General features: G+C 35.2%; 3 protein-coding genes across 3 annotated transcripts; 1 reads left to right on the forward strand and 2 right to left on the reverse strand.

Moving 5' to 3' along the window:
* Positions 1-249: 249 nt before the first annotated feature.
* Positions 250-998, reverse strand: LOC106134683 (UPF0389 protein CG9231). Its single transcript, XM_013334783.2, has 2 exons — positions 711-998; positions 250-541 (listed from the first exon to the last, which is right to left on the reverse strand). The coding sequence occupies exons 1-2, from the start codon at positions 911-913 to the stop codon at positions 349-351; spliced, it is 396 nt and encodes a 131-aa protein (XP_013190237.1). The 5' UTR covers positions 914-998; the 3' UTR covers positions 250-348.
* Positions 999-2,302: 1,304 nt separating this feature from the next.
* Positions 2,303-12,660, forward strand: LOC106134714 (importin subunit alpha-7). The gene is made up of 12 exons (XM_013334825.2): positions 2,303-2,472; positions 2,795-2,971; positions 3,297-3,509; positions 4,048-4,182; positions 4,738-4,826; positions 5,281-5,390; positions 5,650-5,803; positions 5,952-6,156; positions 7,036-7,163; positions 7,522-7,688; positions 7,915-8,110; positions 10,468-12,660. The coding sequence occupies exons 2-11, from the start codon at positions 2,795-2,797 to the stop codon at positions 8,100-8,102; spliced, it is 1,566 nt and encodes a 521-aa protein (XP_013190279.1). The 5' UTR covers positions 2,303-2,472; the 3' UTR covers positions 8,103-8,110; positions 10,468-12,660.
* LOC106134712 (carboxylic ester hydrolase) lies at positions 11,423-18,160 on the reverse strand. Its single transcript, XM_013334822.2, has 3 exons — positions 17,758-18,160; positions 13,689-14,959; positions 11,423-13,436 (listed from the first exon to the last, which is right to left on the reverse strand). The coding sequence occupies exons 1-3, from the start codon at positions 17,959-17,961 to the stop codon at positions 13,226-13,228; spliced, it is 1,686 nt and encodes a 561-aa protein (XP_013190276.2). The 5' UTR covers positions 17,962-18,160; the 3' UTR covers positions 11,423-13,225.
* Positions 18,161-24,327: the final 6,167 nt, after the last annotated feature.

The following is a 24,327-nucleotide window of genomic DNA, read 5'->3' on the forward strand; positions in this document are numbered from 1 at the left end:
AAAAGTAAATCATCCTCAGTTGAATATAGAGGAAGCAAGTCTTTGTATAAATGTCATTCTTCTTTAAATTAATACATCATCTGGGTCTCAAGAAATCCACCATTGGATCATAGGGTAAAGATAAAGATATCCAAGATGTTAGCAGCCTATTTCAACATCTTCCTGATGTGTCAAAGTTTTCTGGTATTTGTCTTTGTTGAATCTGCCTTAGGGAAGAGCCTGGAATCTGCACACAAATGATACAAAAGAATTTTAAAATTGCTTATAATTTGACTAAATTTTATATACATTAAAACATTGCTTATAACTACACATTAATAACTTTTATGACAGTTTTTACTTTGTAGATTAATTCTTCTTTTTGTAATCTTCTTCATACTGTTTGTGCCAGTCCAGATTCATTTGATGTACAGATTCACCTCGTTTGGCAGCTGCTTTTCCATTCAAGATTGCTCCAAGACTAGCAAGAGCAGTCAACAGCATTAAAACATTAGCAATTTTTATTCTGGCTTGACTGCGGGACTTTTCTATCAAGTCTGCACTGAAATCAAAAGCACAACCACAAGTAATTTTAAAGGTAACTCAAAGAAACCTATTTAGTGTCCTAAATTTACTAAATAAAGCCACAAAAAATTTATATCACAAATGACCTTGAATATCTTTATATAATGATGACGACAATGTAAACATGCTTATAACATTTAACCTACGAAACAAAATCCGGAATTTCTCCTTTGTTCTTGTATTTCTTCGTCCAAACCAGTATAAATTTCTGAAATTCTGAAGGTCTATATCTTGCAGCCATGGAAGGAGATCTGGATGATGGTGGAGTAGGGTTAGAAGATGGTGCAGGAGTGCACATACTGCGTCTAATCAAACGAGGAATTGGCCCAAACTGAAATAATTTGCTCATTTTGCTTAAAAAACTAGGATATTGTTTTGGTTTGATTTTTGATCGAAGACGACAATGAAAATGGATGGAGTTAACGAATGTCAATGTCACTTGACTTGATTTTGACAGTCATGACAACTTTGACTTTGAGTTGAGCCAAACTTTGCAAATCATACATCATCCGAAATATAATATATAATATAATTATATAATATTATATTGTACTGTACCTAATAATTTTAATGGATAAATCGCGTCTTTATCCCTTACGGGGTAGACAAAGCAAGCAGTCTCGCTATATGACTTAATGATGGAATGATGGAATTGATATTCAAAAAGTGACAGGTTGATAGCTAGCCCATCGCTTAAAGAAGAATTTGTTGCAAGAAGGAAATCAAGAAGTGTAAAATGCTCCCTTCTTAACAAACTCGAAAAATATATTTTTTAGGTCTTTTTTTACTTTGAGCACAGATTTAAAAATTTCATGTAATAATATAGTATAATATATTATTTATGCTTCTGTGACTTTGAGGTTCTGGAATGGTTGAAAGGGAGAGGAGACAAGACATGTAAATTCCTAGTTATTAATTACTTTAATAATTTACTTCATAAAATATAGTGCACAAAACTCAGATTCGGGTATACTAGCCCAGTTGAGGTTCGCGAGTTTTAACTATGGTTTACCAGCCGCACAACACAACATTTCTGCATTATTTAAATAGCAGTATGCGTAGGCGTGTTGATTTCTTTCACTACCAACACTAATGTACTATATGGAAGTGAAAGTTAAGTGTGGCAGAAGCACGTAAGAAGATTAAATACTGTCGCAATTAGTGCGTTAAGGAGAATAATTAAGCCAAAGCGTGCGTAGCAGTTCACCTATTTGCGTAAAGCTTATTGTTGTGCTTTGAATAGGTAGAAACACTCCATGCAGTGGCATATTATTCATGATCAAGGGAAACTTTGTATATTTATTCTGTTAGGCGAGGCTAGTAACCTATGACTATCTGAATAGCAATTCCATCATTACCTATACTTCTGTTTGCGGATGGCGCCATGATCTATTGACGTGTGTTCAAAAAACCCACAACATTTAGTTTGCCGGCCAATGATTATTCCAACTATAATTTTAATGCGAACAGCGATATAGACGTGACTGTATGTTCGCCGCGCTCGCATGCGGAGAGTTTAAGTGTGGATAAAGTGAAAGGAGTATGCAGAGATAAAAGCAAGTGGTAAGAAGTATTCTCTGCCTATTTCTCCGGTAAATAGGTGTAATTGTATGTACCAAAAACGCACAATAAAACCAAGCATAAAACACAGAAATACATATATATAATGTTTTTAAATCTGTGGCACAAAAACACTTAACACTAATGAAACTGTCACTAATGTCACTGCCACTGTCATCTCATTCAATTAATGACGTGATAGGACAAGTCCTTTGCTAATAATTTAATTTAATACCTAGCAAATAAAATAAAATTTCTGTATTTTAATTTGATGGTGGATTGATTATTCACACAAATTTATTAAAAATTGTGTTCATACGATTAATCCGCTAAGGAAACTGTGGAAACGTGAGTGATATTTTTTTGTCTCATTTCATTAGCCTGTATTGTGTCATTCAAATTATGCTGTATAGTAATATTTTTTCAAAATTCGATATAAAAGCATTTGAAATTGTAATACCATTGTATTTTGTATAATATTTCTTTAGATAAGTGATGTTAAAATACGTCGATGTTGTTATTTTAACTTAGTTGTCATGTATTTTTTGTGACTTCCCAAATATCATTAAGTTTACTTAATAAATTTTTTAACTATATACCGCTTGAACTTAGGCACTTGAAACAGAATTTTGTTATTGCTTATTCATAAGATTTTATTTAATATTTGTAGATGTCTGGAGCCCACAAAAATCGTTATAAGAATGCAGGTCTAAGCGCAGATGAATTGCGAAGACGCAGGGAAGAAGAAGGAGTCCAACTTAGAAAACAGAAAAGAGAGCAGCAATTATTTAAACGTAGAAACGTTAACCTCCCAACTTCTAATGTTCCAGATGTTTTAGCCCTTCAAGTGAGTTCTAGTATTTGGTGCATAGAAATATCTTTTGACTTTTTTTATAAACTCAAGGACTAAACTGTGGCCCGCACCCAGTTTACGGCATTTTTCAATACTAACTCTGTTGAGATTGACATGTAAAATTAATGTGAAACTCAGGTAGAACACCAAATGACAACATTCCAAAATTGTTTTGATATACTGTCATACCCCATACTTTTGCCTTATAACTTTGTGCTTTAAAACCAAAAGAATGAAACAAGATTTTATCAAAGTTCAAAAGCTCAAATATACCCTATAACCTACCACATAATTTTCCAAGACATCTTAATGTTTTCAGGATGATATCAGCTTGTCTCCATCAGACGACATTACTCCGGCAATGGTTGCAGCACTCTATGGTGACAATCCTCAAGAACAAGTTATGGCTACCCAAAAATTTAGAAAGTTACTCAGTCGTGAACCAAATCCTCCTATCGATGAAGTAATTCGGACTGGAATAGTTCCTAAATTTGTTGAATTTCTTACAAACAGTTCAAACCCTACACTTCAGGTAAAATTTATTCAAATTTAATATTACCTGCTTTGCTTTCACAGTTATATGAATAAAGAAAAATATTTAAGGTCAAACACAGGCCACTCTTGCTGGAAATCTTTATGGAACGCACCTCATACTTTTGAAAAATTTTATTGCGTTGATGAACACCTGAATCTTCTCGTCGGGACTGTTGGACAAGTACGACAGCGCCCAGCACGCGTCACTCAGCATGTCAGTATCTGTGTGGTGCAGCAATATTTATTTCCGAGACACGCGTTTGATAAGCGGTGGTTACACGCGCACCTTAATAATGACATAGTTGTCCTGTATCATAGTAACGCAGGTCAAACGTCAAACGCGCCGGTCGTGAACGCCTGTATTATAGATACTCAAATAAGGAAATGAGGAACTGATTAGTTCATTAACTTGATAAAACCAGCTTAAAGGAAAGTGTTAAAAGCTACAGTTTTACTGTAGATACCTACATTGGTATTGGCGATACTTGGATAATCAAAAATATGAAATCGTTTTTGATGACTGGTTACAATTACAGTTCGAAGCGGCGTGGGCGCTGACGAACATAGCGTCGGGCTCGTCGGAGCAGACGCGCGTGGTGGTGGAGTGCGGCGCCGTGCAGGTGCTGGTGTCGCTCGTGTCCAGCGTGTGCAGCGACGAGGTGCGCGAGCAGGTAATTATATCCTACTCATATTATAAACACGAAAGTTTGTGAGTAGGTATGTCAGGATGTCAGTATGGATGTTTGTTACTCTTTCACGTAAAAACTACTGAACCGATTACGATGACATTTGGTGTGTAGGTAGCTGAAGACCCAGAATAACGTATAGGCTACGTTTTATCTCGCAGTTCCGTCGGGATTGAATTCACGCGGACGAAGTTGCGGGCGGCCTCTAGTACGTCCATATTAAAATGCATATGCGTCTTATGCATGTGGCATTCCAAGCAAGTGGGGTAGATATTAGTGTTCGAGACATTTGAACTTTGCGAAATATAACTAAACCTAGGACGAATGAACATTGTTTATGTTAGAAAATAGTGAATAATGTATCCTATTTCTAAATAGTGCAGAGAAACATGACTTCCCATTCATACAAACCATAACCATATATAGTCAAGTTTCCCTTCAGGCGATTGTACCTATAAAGTTCAACAAAATGTAACTTTAATGGTCACTTATTTCTTAATTTATTATGTTCACACAACACAAATGAAAATTTTGTTTCAGGCTGTTTGGGCGCTAGGAAATGTAGCCGGGGACTCCCCACGTTGCCGCGACACCGTTCTCGCTGCTGGCGTTTTACCACCACTTATAGAGTGAGTATATTTTCAATTTCAAATTCTTTATTGCATATCATAAAGTACATCAGTTAAATTACAATTCTGCTTATAAATAGGTACAATATGAACCCTGTTGGGCACCGCAATTATAAAATAATATGGAACGGCGGGCAGGTTTATGTCGACTAATGTGTTGAATAGTAGTAGTAGTAGTGTTGTATAGATTAATACAATCTTCATTACTACACATATACTACATGATATAATTCACAATTCAGTCTATGCATTGTTCTATAGACCTGAATAAGAATGGAGACTAGGACTTGTCAGAATCACTTTTTCTAAAATAACTTTGTTTTTTTTTTCTTTTATTTTTGAAGATAATAAGTTATGTATGTAATATTGTTATTACAATGCGTATGGTTAAATTCAAATTAAATATAATGAAATATCGATTGAAATATGTATAATATTTTGTCTTCTTTTACAGAATATTGAACAAATACACTAGGTTATCTATGACCAGGAACGCTGTTTGGACACTGTCGAACTTGTGTCGAGGCAAAACTCCACCTACAAACTTTGAAGCAGTTGCACCAGGTAATTGCTATAAAGTGTATTTTGAATACTAAGTACAATAAATGTGATAATGTAATGGTCATGAGGATTCGCCTATAAAGAAGACCTTTATTTTTCATGATGCATGTTACAATGATCCGTGGTCACCACGAGAGTCGCTCGGTGTGGTACGTTACTTGCGTGTTTAGTACCTGTAGTATTTTTAAATAGTATATTGCAACGTGAAAGTTAGTGTTTTAATAATTGAACAATTTGATGAAGCTGCTCCCTGTGGCGGCAGGTATCCCCGTGCTGGCGCGCCTGCTGCACCACGCGGACGCCGACGTGCTGAGCGACGCGTGCTGGGCGCTGTCCTACCTGTCCGACGGGCCCGACGAGAAGATCCAGGCCGTCATCGACGCAGGAGTTTGCAGAAGATTGGTCGAGTTGCTCATGTAAGCTTGTGTCATCGTACTTAGGAGTTTGATGGTAGGTAAAGAATCAAGGAAGGACAAAAAGGAGGATAGGAGAAGAAAAAGGAGTTTGCCGTGATGCAAATGTTAGTTACTTAAGACTAATCCCTACCATACCCTTTCGTTTCAGGCACAACAAATCGACCGTAGTGTCGGCGGCCCTGCGCGCAGTCGGCAACATAGTGACCGGCAACGATGCGCAGACGCAGGCGGTGCTCAACTGCAACCCGCTGCCCAACCTGCTGCAGCTGCTGGGCTGCAACACGGAGGGGCTGCGGAAGGAGGCGTGCTGGATGCTGTCCAACATCACTGCTGGCAACGCTGTGCAGATACAGGTCGGTATTTTTGTTTTTAAGAAAAATATATAATGGGTGCCGCTTGGTATAATAACATAGTAGATTAATTTTTATACAAATATATAAATTAATTGATTGTTCATGCAATGTAGACCATCACAATTTTTTTACATATGTTTTATAAGTTGATTACTGAATCGATTTAGATGAATAAATATACTTGACAATAATTCTGTTCTTTCCCTAGGTACCTTACCTTTAGTTCAAAATTTACTTTGATACAAAATCACATCTATACAAAAAATATACTTTGCCCAAACTCGAATTGTAGACCCTCCTTTCATTGGTTGGCTGGTATTGCAAGCTAGAAAACTCTTTTTAACCATTCTCTAATATTTGTCAATACCTCGTAACATACATAAGTATATTAATTTCTAAGTGAGTCATAGCAATGTAGATTATTTTTGATAAGATCAAGATTTATCATTAATTTTGATATACATGTTGATCTGGCTATTTTATTGTTTTTTTCGAATGATTCACAGTGACGTCATATCACTGTAAAGGTTATAGCTGTAAGTGTATCTTCCTGCTATTTGATCCTATTTTTTGGGAAAAATCTAGTTGCGGTACAGTCAGAAAAAGTCCAAATAGATTGAACAACAGGGTTCAACAATGGAATATAATAAGGGAATTTAATTTAATAAATAATTTGTAGGGTACCTCACGATATTTTCCCTCACCGTTAGAGAAATGGCTATGTTGTGAACGAGATTTGGAAAATACAAACATTTATGTTCGTAGGTTTATCAGTGTTTAACTGTGACAACGAATTATTTCATATTTTATTTATCCAAATCGAAATTTAGACAAAATACATGTCTTACTCAAACTATAAAAACAATTTCTTTTTTACAGGCAGTCATAGACGGAAACATATTCCCGACTTTAATTGAAATTTTAAGACAAGCCGAATTTAAAACGAGAAAAGAAGCCGCATGGGCGATCACGAACGCCACTAGCGGTGGTACACAGGCACAAATAAGGTACATACAATTACATTTTTACTAAATTAAGGTTTATAATACCATTTATTTTTGCGATGGTAACATAATTATAATCTTTCGTGTCTATGTTGGCAAACAGAAGATATATTTAATAAAAACTTTCATCGGTTCATTGACTGGCGACTGAAACATACAGAGTTATAAATGACGTATTAATAGTTCTACATTCCATGCATACTTAAAATTTTTCATTAGTCTTTGCCTTACAAAGATTCAGGTAGGTTTTTCGTATCAATAAACACCATTTTGTCTATATATTAGAAGCTTGTGGGTTAAAAATCGAGAATTTACTATGGCACAGTTACAAGTACTCATAGTTTTTCTTTTATATTTCCAGATATTTAGTAGAACAAGGATGCATACCGCCACTCTGTGATTTATTAACGTTAACTGACCCAAAAACCGTGCAAGTCGCCCTCAATGGACTGGATAATATATTAAAAGCAGGCGCACAGACAGACCATCATGACAACCCTTATGCAGCTCTTATTGAAGAATGTTACGGTAAGTCATATCCATATTTATCAATCAATCAATACCTATAAAAGTAATTGATCGATTTCTGTTAAACTTTTCTTTTAATATAATGTTCTCCACATGGCTCATACATACTATGTTACCTAAACTGACAAAGACTTTATTTGGTGAATTGCAGATAAAACCTTTTTTTTTTAAAACATTTGTTCAGGATGAAAACACTTACATTGACACATGCCCTATCTCATTGTAGGTCTAGACAAGATAGAGTTCCTCCAATCTCACGAGAACCTCGACATCTACAAGAAATCTTTCGAGATCATCGAGAATTACTTCGGGTCGGAGGAGGAGGACGGCCGCCTGGCGCCCGCCGTGTCGTCCTCCACCGACCAGTACCAGTTCAGCGACCAGCCCCTGCCCAGTGGCGGGTTCCACTTCTAAACTAGAGGGTACTGTACCACCATCACTTCTTAATAAAGCTTATATTATATAGCCATATTGCGGATTAAAAAGTCAGCTGCTGGCAATAATTGATCAAAAACGTAACCACAACCCAACCATGTAGTCAGTTTACTATATGTCTCCCACTATAAAAACAATTTCTAAAGCAGGTAGGTTTTTATTCTACACTAATGTACTATTTAGTGAGTAGTGTGGAATCACAGTCACTCAATATGACATAAATATTTGGTGTTGCTATATGAAACGAAGAACTAGCGCCCTCATTGACAGATCTGTTATATTTTTGGTCAGGTTTTAACTACTACGTACTAGGTGTAGGTTCCTTACTATCATAAATGCGAAAGTCTATCTGTCTGCTCCACTTTCACAGGTAAACCGTTGGACCGATTCAAATGTAATTTGGTATTCATATAGTTATAAACATAGGATACATAAAATACTAAGGTTGAAAGTTTGTGTGAAAATCAATAATGCTACCCGTACGAAGCCGGAGCAGGTTGTTAATACATACAGAAAACCACGCCTGAAAACTACATCTTTCCACTTGGTACAATCCTTTATTCGCTTTAACTACTTCATATCTCTGTTCATGCAAGTTCGTCAACTAGGTTCTCTCGACTTGACGTTTTGCCAGAATGTCCCCGATTTTAGAGAATGATTTACTCAGATCAATCGAAAGAAAGATCAACAGAAGTTAATTACTACCCTGCTCTCACTCAATGTGTATCTCCTTCACTCCCGTTTTTAAATGGTCTGTTATCTAATAAAATAGGCTATTTGACCGTTTTTTAGAAATGGTTTAAAATTATTCTTTATGACATAATAAACACACTTCATTTATATTTCCTAGAAATACGCAGTATTTATAATAAAAAATGAATTATAAAAATTGAATTTTAAAGGTTGAAATTTAAAAAGCGCGCCTAAAACGCTCTCATAGTAATGGCAGACGCTATATAACCTGTGTGACGTCACACGCAAGCAAACAGATTATCATTAGGTGCAGTTTCAGTAGTGATTTTGATTATATTTCTCTCAATTTATCAAACAAAATGGTTTATAAATGGTGTGTAGTACCACAATGTACAAATACTTCAATAAAAAACTCCGCAAAAAGTGTTTGTGTCTGTTCCAACGAATCCACTAAGACGAAAGAAGTGGTTGCAGTTAGTTTGAAGAGATCCAAAGAGTATTTTATCGCATTCAAATGTTTTTATGTGTGAAGATCATTTTGATGTAAGTATGCTGGCAATATTTGAGTTATAGCAAACAATAAAACAAATAAAACATAACCTATAAAATAAAATTCTGCGAAATTTTTGCGTGAAATGGCATAAAGATTTCTAAATAAATAATTTCTTTAAAATACTTACATTCATAAGTTCTGCGCCATAGTAATCCGCGTTGTTTTTGAAGAAAAGTGCAACCATAAATGCATCAATCTCAGGGAGGTTTGTGTTGTCGGCACACACAAAATTTTTGTCCATTTTAATACAAACACCAGGAATTTATTTCACTTAAGTAATAAAATGAAGCTGAAATAGTTCACTGTCACGAAATAGCTCAATATCTGGGATAAAACATTAATAAAACACAAACTACACAGGAGGAGTTGATGTTTACTTGCATGTGACGTCACCGGAGTTGTAACCAATCACATAACGTATCGGTCGTGCAAAAGTATTTAAAAATTATTGTATTTTTTAAACGATAAATCGCCAGAAATATGCTTATTTTAGTACAAATGAAAGTAAAACACGTTCTGTTACAGGTATTATTATCTAATAGGATTACCACAATTCGTAGCATATTTTCAATAGTGTCAAATAGCCTATTGTATTTAAGGTTTTAACGATTTGGCCTGACCTTTTACCAGAATGTTTCCGATTAATAAATGTGGGTTCGTTTTATGGGAAGCAGAATGTAAACAAATAAACATATAATCACATCTATATTCCTTGCTGGGTAGACAGAGCCAACAGGCTCTAAAAACTATAAGGCCACGATCAGCTGTTTGGCTAAATTATAGAATTGAGATTCAAATAGTGACAAGTTGCTAGGCCATCGTTTAAAACGAAGAAACCTAAGTTTACAAGCCTATCCCTTAGTCGCCTTTTAAGACATCGGTAGGAAAGAGATGGAGTGGTCCTATTCTTTTTTCTCTTGGCCGACTCTTCTCGTGCCGGGAACCACACGGCAATGTCGAGAACCACACAGCACACAAATAAAAAAATATTAATAAACCCAAATAACTTCATACATAAAAAATAATATGCAATATCAATAAATTACTAGCATAATAATAAGATGACACAAGTGAAAAAGTTTTGTTTTTTTCTTTCAGATGTGGATTGGCAACAATTACCTGCGTGACGACTAGATCGCTGGAGAAACGCTTACACAGGATTGTTATTATAAATATTTTGCACACACTATGTATAGATATTTTATTTATTTATAAATATGAATTTTTTAACAAAACTCGTCTACTATTATTTTTGCTCTTGTATAGTTAACTGCGTATCTTATTTACATATGATGTAGTTAAATGTGTGTGGGAACAGAATTATTACATAACTATGTATTGGAGCACTTAGATTTAGGATTCCGAAGTAAAAAAGTTAATAAACTGATAATTCTCACTATGTTAATGTCAGAGTAATATTTTTCGTAACTGTATAAAATATAGAAGGCTTGCTTCTCTAGGTTTTAAAGCATTTCTTATTTAAAAGTAAGCAGTTACCTAATAGTAAATTATTAGACTGTTCAGAAAAAAGGCAAAAATGGGCATTTATTTGTAAGTAACAACAGTAATAATTCGGTTAACTGGTAGTTGTTTGTTCTGTTGCCCATTCTTTGTGCAATATTGTTAATATTTTAGCATTTTGTGAAAAATTACTTGTGTATTGATTCAGAGAACTATTAACTATTTTAAACCACCCCACATATATATTTATTTCAGGCTTCGTTATTGTATTGTATGTTTAAAGTTAACTTGTCTGTGGTATTGTCTGCGTATACAGGTACAGATCGGTGTTTTGATTGTACTAATTAATGGTTATTGACCTGAACAATGTTCTCAACATTGTTCTTTGTCCACTATGGGACACAAGGATGCACACAAGCTTGATTATTATATTTTATGTACATACTTTTTAAATGTTATTTTGTTCATATTGTCCGAAGTATTTTGTTGACTAACTTAATGAGGATGATTCCTCCGTGACTTTTACATGCCATCAGATTTAAATTTTATACAATGTATAAAAATACTGCGTATAAAATTTTTGTGGAAATGAATTTCTCGGAATGATATATACCTTGTCATAGATCATGAATAGCGACACTGCCCGCTCGTTTTCCATACTCGCATATGCTCGAGTAAAGCTGACAATGTGATCGAAGGCTTATATACAATCACGCTTCAGCCGGCTTTGTTATTCTACTTACTATTTAAATTGTGTGACGCAGATACGTAACAAAGTATGTATACAAGTTAATTGGAAAGACTGCGATTATTAATTTGACATGTTTTCATGATTAACAATATAAACTTTTAATTAAAACTGGTAATATCAATTACAAAATACTTCGGTTAACTATAAAATTTATTTGTTTATAACAAGAAATATATACAGGAAAACAAATACAACGCTTTGTAATGTATTACAGCTCTAACTTGGGTTTTAATCACGTTAAAATTTCTAAAACATCTGTGTTTTTATTTTAATCCTTTTTTCGAAGCCACGATATGAAACGAGACGATTGATAGAAAATAAAAGATAGTCGGATTTCGACGAAAATTCTCAGATTTATGTGAAGATTTGATTTTATATCCATAGAATACAGGGTTATATAGTAGGTATTGTTATACATACAAAACTTTGCAACAATAGCCAAAAACATAAAACAAATAATAAGAGGTTCGTTAAGTACTTAATTACAATAAAAAATGATTAACTAAGGTTTCATTGTATTGTCGTGACATTTGTATGTATGTCTATGTTAATACCTACAAAGACGCGTGACGCTCATTGTTCAAATTCAAACGTATAGGTAATTGGTATTTATTTTTGTATGTCAGTACAGAACAACCTTTGTGCTGCACTGATACTTGTTTATTACGTTAGCGTCCCCTTCTTGCGAGGTCGATGATGTTTTACAAGTATCCTTGTATAAAAGAAGAAGTGCCTGAATCGATTAACGTGCCGTGGTAAGTAGCTATATGGCTGCTATGGCTTTAAGGTTTTTGAAGGACTGTATCTCTGGGGACGAAGAGAGGATTTGGTTTTCCCATTTAAGAAGTAATTTTAAATAATATTCAATTTTATTTCCAATTTTATAATGATTTTATTTTGTGAAAGTATGAGATTATTACATTAAATCTGGCAGGTGAAGTACCCTAACTACCTAATCTTACTCGATTACTTCTTTTTTAGATTTGTTCTCAGAATGCTATTGAGAGTTTTTCGTTCACGAACGTGGTGATAGTGTAATGTGGTGTAACGTGGTCCGTTTAAACAAAATTTTAAAATAAGGTTCCATGAAAAAATGTGTCAACTGTACTACTCTTACACTTTTAATTGGGTTAAATAGGTACTAAACTTACTTACTTAAACTACTTATATACTACTTATATATTTACATAAAAAAATAAAACATATAATCTCGATTCTTTCCTGAAGGCGTAGGCAGAGACAACATCTTTACCAGTTGATTACATATATATGGTCACGTCTATATCCCTTGCAGGGTAGACGGAGCCAACAGTCTTGAAAAAACTGAATGGCCACGTTCAGTTCGTTTACCAGTTGATTAAAGTAACTAAATTTAACTATTTCTAAAATTTGTTAAACCTGTATGTACTGTAAGACTGATCTTATCCTTATTTTTCTAGGTGTGGACCGCTGCTATTGTTCGACGTCAGAATAATTAAGATTAAAATGTACAAAAAGAGACAAAGCAAAACTGCTTGTTAGTATATTTACTATATTGATTGAATCTTTGTAAAATATTCCTTAATTCGATGTAATTTTATATAATTAATTTCTAACTAGCGTTTTGGTTTTAGTAGTCAGTTGTTTTATTTTGACAATGAATACCTACCATTTGATTCCCATTTCATTAAAATAAATAACCCATTTCAGTATGTCATTTTTATCATGGATTTCGTCCCAGAATTTCATTCTATCGTAGAATGGGTTTCTTCCTACTGTTAAATCATATCCTATGTTGATGTAGTTTAACCTTTCATTGTTTTCGACGGGACTCCATGTGACCTGAAGCAACGGGTCTTCTTCTGGTGTAGGGTGCCTAAAAGAAGATGAATTTTAGTTAACAAAACATAAATAATTAATTGAAGAATCGTTCTGAGTAGAGTTTACGTTTCCAAATTTCTCTATACTTATATAATTTCAAAATAATAGGTATAAAAATATATTAAACGTTTCACTGCTAACAGATCGTGGTGAGCGTTTCATATAAATTATCGATTTAAATTTTTTTTGATTGTGCTAAAAAACAACATCTGAATAAATAATTATGTTGCTTAAGTATATTACTTACCCATATTTTGCAAAATTTGTCCACATCTTTATCATTTTATTCGAGGTTACTAGAGAATCCAGATTAATGTTCGAAGTTCCCATATTTTGAAATTTTGTTGGAAACAGGAATCTTAATTCAGCACAGTACCCAGTGAGAAAATTAGTATCCTTTATGCCTGTGTATTCCACATAACAGTTAAATATGTAATAAAATAAGGGAGTGTTGGGTCCATACTCGCTGTGAAGTCGCACTGTTTTATTTATGTGATATAAAAAATAAAAATCGCTAACCATCTGTGAATATTGGCGAGACGCCTCCGTCGAATTTTCATTATCTCCTAAAACAAATCTCAGCAGCTTCTTTCTACTCAGGGTTCTGATTGATTTAGATTCTTCACTAAACGGTCTAAGGCTACATACATTAAAGGTTTTTATGTTATTGTAAAAATCATTTCTTATATGGGCCATCATGGCTCCTTCTATATTATTGCTTCCAATTATCATGGGAACTTTATTATATACCCCAGATTTTATTAGAACTAATGGAGATTTTGTAAGAAAAGCTTGTTGTCCTTCAAATTCTTCTTCAATGCAAGGTTTGAATATTGCATCCACGCAATCAGTGTCGTGTGTTTGGAGGCATAGTTCATAAAAACCTTTCATAATCGTTTGTGCTGGTAGAGATCTCAATTCTTCAATAATTTCATCTTTGTCTGTATTTTCAATGCCCACTTGTCTGGCTAATTCTATCACAGCTTTTGAAGGGTTTAATGTAATAGACCAATTGTTCAAAGCACAAGCGCTTTGAACGATAGCCTTCTGAAATAACCCGGCTGCACTCGGCGAGAAGGCCATCAAGTGGACGAGGCTCCCGCCACTATTACTCCCGAATAGCGTGACGTTAGTCGGATCTCCTCCGAAGTGTATTATATTATTCTGTATCCATTTTAGGGCCATCACGATATCTTTCAAGCCGCAATTGCCAGGTGCAGCCAAATCGTTCATGGAGAGGAATCCGAATGGACCTATACGAAAGCCACATCTCACGAATATAACGCCACTATTGTTCAAAGCTGTCGGATCGTAAATCTCATCAAAACAATACGAATAATTGACACTTCCTATCCAAAACATAACAGGCAAGGGTTTGCTGGGGCTTATATTTGGACTGGAAATTTCTACGTAAAGACAGTCTTCCGAGCTGAGTTGTGTATTGTTTAGTGATATTGGCATAGGCGTATCTTGAGTACAATCGATTTCTCCCATCCATCTTGAAATTGGGACCGGCGGCTAAAACATATTGAGAAAATTATTCAATACGTAATGAGACTATGTGTTTCCTTTATTTCGAAAATGAAATAATTAAAACAGAAAAGTGTATTTTTTGCTTGTTTGTACACTGTTCATGATACTATAGAAGTCTTCATGGAATTTTAAAGTTAGATACATAAAGTTGCCGTGAACGGGCTATAAAATTGGCAATTTGCTGCAATAATGTCGTCAATTTTGTTGATCTATATAGCTTAGAATATTTGCAACTTTACCATTGCTGCAATTGGGGAACAAATTGCTGAGTGTAGTCTATTCTAGACATTGAATGCTTTTGTACTGCCTTTTCAATTTGTGTTGGAGAAGCGGCCGAGTACCAAAAGATTGGTGTAAGGCTGTTATCGTGCCACTTTACAAAGGAAAAGGGTCACAGCTGGACTGCAAAAATTATCGTGGTATAAGCCTGCTTAGCGTCGTCGGCAAATTGTATGCTAAGGTATTGATTAATAGAGTCAGGAATGAAACTGATGACAAAATATGGGATGCTCAAGCGGGATTTCGAAAGGGAATGGGATGTACTGATCAGGTCTTTTCCTTGCGGTGCATAGCCGAAAAGTTTTTGGCCAAGAGTCAAAAAGTCTATTGCACATTCGTAGATCTGGAAAAGGCCTATGACAGAGTTGAGAGGAATGAATTGTGGTCAGCACTTTCTATGCATGGGGTGAGCAGTCTCTTAATACGAGCACTGAAATCCTTATATGAGGATTCGAGTGCTTGTGTCAGGATAAACGGAGCGCACACTGAGTGGTTTAAGATTGAGAAAGGCGTTAGGCAAGGATGTGTTGCGTCACCGTGGCTGTTCAACCTATTTATGGATAGCTGTTTGACAGATTTGAAAGAGTCTAAAAGTGGATTAAGGATGAATGAGTTACTCGTCAAATGTCTGCTCTATGCCGACGATCAGGTTATACTGGCGTCATCAGCGGAGGAGTTACAGGAGATGGTAAACTGTATGCATGAAGCTTTAAAAGAGAAAGGAATGAAAGTGAACGTAAGTAAAACTAAAACACTGGTTTTTGAAATGGAGAAAGAAATGACAGCATGTAATATTTTGATTGGAGGAGAAAAAGTGGAGCAAGTGAAAGAGTTTGTATATCTAGGATCAAAGTTTACATCAGATGGCAAGTATGATAGTGATATTGAAAGGAGAGTGAACGCGGGGAACATGGTGAATGGAGCTTTGCATGCCTTTATGAGCAGTCAGAAACTATCCAAAAAGGCTCGACTGGCTGTGCACAGGGGCGTGTTGGTCCCGACATTAATGTATGGGAGTGAAAGTTGGGTATGGCAAAAGAAGCATGAAAGCAGAATAAATGCAGTGGAAATGAGAGCGTTAAGGAGTATGATGGGTGTGAAATTGAGTGACAGGATAAGGAACAGCGTGATAAGGGAATGTTGTGATGTGAAAGAAGATGTAGTTACAGGAATAGAAAAGGGTATGTTAAGATGGTTCGGTCATGTGGAGAGGATGAATGAAAGCAGGTTGACTAAGCAGATATACAAGGAGAGTGTGGAGGGAAAGGTCGGAGTGGGAAGACCTAGACGAACGTATCTTGATCAAATTAAGGACGTCCTGGTAAAGGGTCAGGTCAAAAGTACCCGAAACCGCCGAGCTTGTATGAAGAGAGTTATGAATGTGGACGAAGCGAAAGAAGTATGCAGAGATCGTGGCAAGTGGAAAGAGGTAGTCTCTGCCTACCCCTCCGGGAAAGAGGCGTGATTTTATGTATGTATGTATGTATGTATGCTTGCAACTTCATGCAATACTCGTATTTTGACGGCCTCTGTGGCGCAGCGGTAGTACGCTTGTCTGTGACATCGGCGGTCCCGAGTTCGAATCCCGACCAGGGCATGATGAGAAAATAACTTTTTCTGATTGGCCTGGGTCTTGGATGTTTATCAATATAAGTATTTATTATAAAATCTTATATTGATAAACATCGTCGAGTTAGTATCTCGTAACACAAGTCTCGAACTTACTTCGAGGCTAACACAATCAGTGTAATTTGTCCCGTATATATTTATTTATTTATTTATTTTGGCATTATCTACACTATTAGATTGCAGCAATTGTTGCACTTTGTTGAGCCATGTAATCGGCAACTCGGCGGCAAACTTATTATAATGAAGAAACAAGAACATGCCGTATAACTAGCCCGTTTACAGGCGCCTTCACATACAAAGGTGCTGATGTACTGAATAAGACATAGGTACTTATACCTATCATGCTGAAAAGAAAACTGTTCTCGTGGGATTTGCGATAAAATAACATTTTAAGGGGCAAAAACAAAAAATATATTTAATAATCAGTATAGTCAGTTGTAATATTGTGCACAATTTAATAGCATTGCTTTGAAAATGAAAAAGTTTTTGGTTGTTACCTCATAGGGAATTCCTCGACCTAGCAATAATCCATGAAGTCGTTTTATATTTTGGTGTTGACAAGGCTAATAATAGATAGTTGTATTATATCAGACAGTAATTGCCAATGTATGTACATTACATATACATACGTCGGCAATTACTGTCCGATTTCACAATATTTCAAAATTAAACGGTGTAATCCTCGACTACTGTTTTTACAGTCATACGTCTTTTTTATCTCCGCTATTGTGTGGAGTCAGAAGGAGACTCATACGATGAGTATCACTTTATCACAAGATACGAACGAACATAAAACTCACGAGCAAAGGGACTATGCTGTGATGGGAGCAAGTAGTGGTTATCAGAGTAGGTAAACAAGGAAAAACAAAGCTTACCCTAAATCTCAAATGTCCTATAGGAGGGACAGCGTACGGGACCTTCTTGAACTTGTAAAATGTTTGACCATTCGAATTGTCAACATACTCGTATCCTCGAACAGCGCCGTATTCAGTGTGAACAACACACACTTCTTTTGTGGATATTTCCATATTATTTTCATCACTAGTACTAGGATCGCACATATTTTGTAGCGAGCACATATCACAACAAGAAACTCGTTCCGTATAATATAAGTGACATTGATAGATAACAGATATCAAGCATTGAATGTACAGAGTGCGGAGCGTATCGTATAATTTAGAAGGTAAACATAGTTAAATGTACATCTACGTATTGGGACCTATTGAATGTAAACGAAGTACTAATTGAGACAAATCGTTTTATAATGAGTTAGTAAAATGGATATTTTAGTGCGCTCATTTTTGTACTCACCTACCTACTTATTTCGTGTAGGTAAGGTAATAATATTATTCTAGATAAGTTACACATAAATATAAAATGGACAGTGTAATCTTTTTTATCTTAATAACGGCAGCTCTTTGATTATTCAAATATTCACGTCTTGACTGTTGATTATTTTTAACCCTTATGTAATACCTAACGATATCTATAGACATAGGTAGATACATAGGTTTGTGGCGGCCGAGCCTAAACTATCGCGTCCGCTACAGTGGTGACCCGGACGTGATTGAAAGCAACCATCTCCAACTACATCACTTTCAATCGTAATAGTTATAATTAGATTTAAGTGATGTGACGTCAATAAGTGATACCTTGTATCCAATTTTGAAAATAAATCTATTCTATTCTATTCTATTCTAATCCTCACCATCGTCACGCCTTGCAAGTAGTCGCAAAGCAAACCAGCAACTGGGTGTCGCAGCAGGTCCATCGCAGCTGACTCACCGATCTCCCTTTGGGAGTCATCGCTCCCCGCTACAGGTTCGTTCATGCAGTCACGTTTCTATTCCTTACAGCGAACACAGAGCAAAAAGACCTGACCTGACCTGAAAACGTGAAAACAAAGAAGCAAGCACACACTATGATTTTGTTCGCTACCAGTTACCATGTTATAACATCCATTGGGAAAGAGATGCAGTGGACATTATTTACATTTCTTTGCTTCTTATAGTTGCAGCGTGATGTTATATAGCCTAAAGCCTTCCTCGATAAATGGTCTATTCAACGCAAAAATAATTTTTCAATTCGAACCAGTTCCTGAGATTAGCATGTTCAAACAAACTCTTCAGCTTTATAATATTAGTATAGATGAAATGGGGCAGCTATAGTTTTTCGCGCGATAAAAACGGCGTCGCACATGCCAAGCTACGGGGCGGGGGAGTAAGAGTGCAATATCGTAGTAGGCGATAAAAGAACAAAACGTTATCAGCTAAAAATATGTCGCGGTTGAGGATTGAATATCCATCCACCGGTCGAGTAGCTGTTCCGAGAAGCACAGGTTTATAGAATCTTACTGCATAGGCAAATACATTTACATATACGATTATGAGAGTAACCGATGGTAACCGACATTATTGCATACAAAGCCGTATCTTGTATCGTTTTGCAATATTCTAGGCAGTCTACCTTTTTTTCATGACTTATGATTTCATGCAGATAAGGAATCATTTATTTGAATAAAAAGCAACTCTCCCTAAACCGTAGAAATATTCGTATTCTTAACCGATGCTCTAGGGTGAGAGAAAACATTCAGGCAACAGGATGGCACAAGTTAAGTACCATTTTTCAGTACCCGTTAAGTTCCCCTGCAAAGGTTAGACTCTCCCAATCCTGGATCCATGGTTAAGGGATCACCTCGCGTTCGACCCATTTATTTTTCTTCAAGAATTTCAATCTTCGTCAAGAAACGGGACTACCTATAAGAACGATCCCTTCAATAAGTTTATTAATGTAGCCACAAAAATACCTGCCTTGTAACGTATTATTTTTAAATATAAGTACCTAAATGTTTATTGTATCGTGTAAACAATATTAGTCCCTCTTCAGGAAATTTAATAACAGTTGCAAACGAAAACTTTTAATTAATTTACTAACTGGGACAAAGTGCTAACGAGCGTAGACCACTTGCAGAATTTTAATATAATTTAATATAGAAGTGCGTTTTTTTCATTAACATGAAAAAATAACGAAGTTATATTTCCGAATATATAGTTAGTCCGAAGATGTCAGCGTAGCTTATGAAGTTTAATTCAAAACTAGTTGTCGAAACTACAATTTTCCAGAATAATAAAAGATGTATATGTAGTTAATTCTATATTATTGTATTCGTTTTGTATTCGTGTATTGTATCGTATATGTAAGTATATAACCAACAAATATAAATCTGACAATTTTATTTCGTGATTATCTTTGTTTCAAGTCGAGTTTGCGTTAAGTACGAGTATATCGTCCAATAAGAAATCGTTCTAATAGGAAAAATCTAGAAGTCTGATACATTCATTAGTTTTTGTGTATAAAAGTACTACCTACTTACAACAGACAAACAAAATATATTTTTTTAATGTTGCCGTTTGTAAAGCGATAAGAATCAGAGAAAGTAATACATTTTGGGATTTAACAAACGAGCGCACACCTAAAGGTCTGCTCAGGTCGTCGGTACATTTGCGGCTTACCCTTCATTTATTTGCGTACGTAGCGGAAACCTTTATTCCTAGAGTGAAATTAAGGTAGTATGTCACCGTGAGGCACATACGTCGTATTAAACGAAGAAGATATATATTGAGTTAAATTTTTTTGTCTGTCTATAGAGGAACATATTTGTTTCTATTCGCTAAGCTTATTTTGCTGCTATGCTAAGAAAAATGCATACGAATCCTTAGTGGATAGGTACCAGTGGCGTAACTATACCATTCGTGGCCCGTGGCAAATTCATCGGATGGGCCCCTCCTCCCAGTATAAAGAAGCTGAACCTGAAAGTTACTATTTCCTTATTGTGATATCACAATAAATATCCAAGACTAACACAAGTTCAACGCAATGTCGAGCTGTCAAAATGGCTTCAAGTCAAGAGTAACGAATTCCAAGTTCCAGAACACAATCTCAATATTAATTAGTTCACTCAATATCCTATATATTTCGCCCCAATGTGGCGCTAGTGTAAAATTCAAGAGTGCCAAATGACGTTTCTTGCATTGAGATTGGCATTGTATATTGGCATTGCGAGTCGAGAGTAAGCCTGCAGGGCAGTCGTCCATAGTTCAATTGGGCCATCTCCTTTTTATAAGCGCGGTTGACCGAAACTTACAGCGGGAATTCCCCGAACATCGCAGTGATACCAACACGCGTGGCATCGGATAGGTACGTTCGAAAACTGGGTTACAACCCTTTTTTTACAAAAGCTTTGAATTTTTAATATTTTTTTTACTTGTGTAGGAAACTGAGTAGGTAACAAAATAAATCAAAGACTCAAACTTTTTTTTACTAAACATGTATGATAAATAAGAAATGTTGGGAGTTAGGATTCTCCTCTGACCGGGGGCCCCTTCCGGCTGGGGGCCCGTGGCATTTTGCCGACTTGCCACCCTGTAGTTACGCCACTGATAGGTACTCATCCTTTCAGTCGTTATTATACACGTATCCAACTCTTCTTCGTTAAAAATGTCCTATCCTTAGTAATAGTCATAAAGTCTGTCTTCATCATGATCCAGTAAATAATAATTTTTACAATGGATTTTAGTGTAATACCAAGGGTATAAAAGTACTGTGTAATGAAAGGTATATTCTATTCCAAAACTTTTAATCTTACTTTTCGAGATCCCTATCATAGAATTCTTTTAATAGCTCTTGATCCATAGCCACCTCGTCACAATACTTCATTTTTTTTATAAAGCTTCTTCTCAGCTCCTCTTCGTCTTCAGCCAACATTTGTTTGAATTGTGGAGTCCCAATCATGTTTGCGAAGAAACGTCGATTATTAGTAAATTTAGGTGCAAAACCAACTGTGGTTTTTGATTCAGAGTTGATATAATTTTGTATGTTATCGATAGAAAATCTGTATAAAAAGAAAAAAGCAAGTAATGTACCTACTTAGTTGTATAATTTTTATATGATCGATCATGTTTTTAACAAGTAATTAAATTGTATTATAGTTTTCTTTATTTTTACCAATACAGTAGGTATATTATTTTCAGTGGCGATTTCTGTAAGATGGCGCGTTGACTATGGGACTATAAAATCGCGAAAAAATATCAGCTATTTCATACAAAAATGAAAATGTCGAATAGTTTTTTTTTTGCGATTTCAAAGTGTAGGTTCCTTAATAAAAGACTGAAAGTTGTTCAGATTGACCGTCTGAAGAAACGATTTTCAACGAGCTACCCCAATTATAAACACCAGGAATCGCCACTGCACATATTGGATTATTGTTCCTTTACTAATGCAGTTCCCTGAATATGCAGGTTTCCTTGTGATGTTTTCCCTCACCCTAAGAGCATAGGTTAGCTATCAAATTAAAGCACATTGGTCAGAATGGAAATTGATACAAGGCCGAGCTATGATTTTATCATTTCAATTCGGTTCTTAGTAGAGCTAGATAAGTAAAACACGCAGATAACGGATATACATACTGACTGTTAATTGGGGATGACAAACATTCATCGAATATTATAATAAATTCTAAAAATGTGTCTGCTAATATTTTTCCAGCTTCTTCTTTTTTAGCGCTGCAAATAATAGTTTTGTTAATTTATTTCTTGTTAAGGCTATTCAAAATATATAAGAATTAACAACGATAAATTAAGCACGGCTTCGACAATAAATAATAAAATTTGTTTGTATAGATACACATCAAATGTACATGTAGACATGACTCTGCCTACCTTCATCTTTTTTTATTTATTAATTTACTAGCGACACGCCCAGGCTTCGCATGGGTGCAATGCTGTGCTAAATACACTACAGAAGTCGGCCAGTACCGCCGCAAGCGCTACTTACCGCAATTTTAAATCTGTGATATCTTCGAGAATATTCATTTAAATCTATATATATATTAGATTAGATATATATAAAATCAACGATGTACCTATTTAAGCTATTTAATTGGATAAGGATTAATGCTGCATTGGTTAAAATCGCTTCAAAATTTGCCATTATTTGTCGTAAAAAGTAAATGACAAAAAAATGTTATTGTGGCATATCCATGAGAGTTAGATATATACCATCGCGGAGTTTTCTGTAGACCTTTTCGATATGTACAAATAATTAGTACATTATTTTGATAAATCTCGTAGGTTTCAGCCTGCGTTTGCAATGTAAGCGGAAAATATGATAATTAACGACATCACATTAGAAACCTCGAAAATAATACTATTTCTCCACTATTTAATGGATGTTATTATACATAGAAACCTTCCTCTTGAATCACTCTATCTATTGAAAAAAACCGCATCAAAATCCGGTGCGTAGTTTAAAGATTTAAGCATACAAAGGGACATAGGGACAGAGAAAGCTACTTTGTTTTATACTATGTAGTGATTATCAGGAAGACCAACAACCGTTTACAAAAAAATAGCACCATATTATGTAAAACAAATAGTCAATTATAGGATCACAGATACAAAACACTAATACAATAAAAAAAAGTAACATCAATCATCTTTCCACTTGCCACGACCTTTGCATACTTCTTTTGCTTCATCCACATTCATAACTTATACAAATCCAATATATTGTCTATCATCCAATATATTTACCTAATGTAAAAACATATTAGCTATGTAACAACAAATAATACTTTAATGCTTTTAGGCTTCTCTAGGTAAAAGCCTGGGTTGGATTGTTACTGCGAACTGATGGCAGTTGACCTTTTATTGGCTACTTAGTGATATAGAAAGCTGATGAGGTACTAACGCTGCATTCTTCTTCGTCGAAGATTTGTTAATATATAAAACTAAAATAAGTAAAAAATGTAACTTTTTCGACAAATACATCGAAAATGCGAAATGTCAAACTTATAAACGAAATCAAATACATAGATTTATTTACGTAATCAGAAAATTTGAAAGGGTCGTAACAACGTCGTTAAACAATTTTTTATATTATAGGTATGTTAACGGTTTGAGTAGGTACATTACAAGTATTTGATATAAAGGACATATTACATTACTAGCGACCCGCCCCGGCTTCGTACGGGTGCAATGCTGATACTAAATACATTACAGAAGTCGGCCAGTAGTAGTAGCAAGCGCTACTTCCCGCAATTTGAAATCTGTAATATCTTCGAAAATATTCTTATAAATCTTGTGCTGTAACCATATGTATATCAACTATGTATTTAAGCTATTGAATTGGATAAGGATCAATGTTGTTTTGGTAAATATAGCTTCAAATTTGTCATTATTTGTCGTTAAAAGTAAATGACAAAAAAATGTTATTGTGGGATATCCATAAGAGATAGACATATACAATCGCGGAGTTTTTGTAGACCTTTTCAATATGTACAAATAATTAGTACATTATTTTGATAAATCTCGTAGGGTTTGCATTGCAATGTAAGCGGAAAAAGTATGATAATTAACGACATCACATTAGGAACCTCAAAAATAACA

This window comes from Amyelois transitella, chromosome 9 (assembly GCF_032362555.1).
Source record: "Amyelois transitella isolate CPQ chromosome 9, ilAmyTran1.1, whole genome shotgun sequence".
Classification (NCBI taxonomy): domain Eukaryota; kingdom Metazoa; phylum Arthropoda; class Insecta; order Lepidoptera; family Pyralidae; genus Amyelois; species Amyelois transitella.

Coding starts and splice junctions, on each gene's coding strand:
- LOC106134683 (XM_013334783.2), bottom strand. CDS start 913: ATGAGCAAATTATTTCAGTTTGGGCCAATTCCTCGTTTGATTAGACGC. Junction 542..710: donor GAAATTCCGGATTTTGTTTC/GTAGGTTAAATG, acceptor TTTTGATTTCAG/TGCAGACTTGATAGAAAAGT.
- LOC106134714 (XM_013334825.2), top strand. CDS start 2,795: ATGTCTGGAGCCCACAAAAATCGTTATAAGAATGCAGGTCTAAGCGCA. Junction 2,972..3,296: donor CAGATGTTTTAGCCCTTCAA/GTGAGTTCTAGT, acceptor TAATGTTTTCAG/GATGATATCAGCTTGTCTCC. Junction 3,510..4,047: donor GTTCAAACCCTACACTTCAG/GTAAAATTTATT, acceptor TTACAATTACAG/TTCGAAGCGGCGTGGGCGCT.
- LOC106134712 (XM_013334822.2), bottom strand. CDS start 17,961: ATGTGCTCGCTACAAAATATGTGCGATCCTAGTACTAGTGATGAAAAT. Junction 14,960..17,757: donor TAGGACATTTGAGATTTAGG/GTAAGCTTTGTT, acceptor AATATGTTTTAG/CCGCCGGTCCCAATTTCAAG. Junction 13,437..13,688: donor ACAAATTTTGCAAAATATGG/GTAAGTAATATA, acceptor ATCTTCTTTTAG/GCACCCTACACCAGAAGAAG.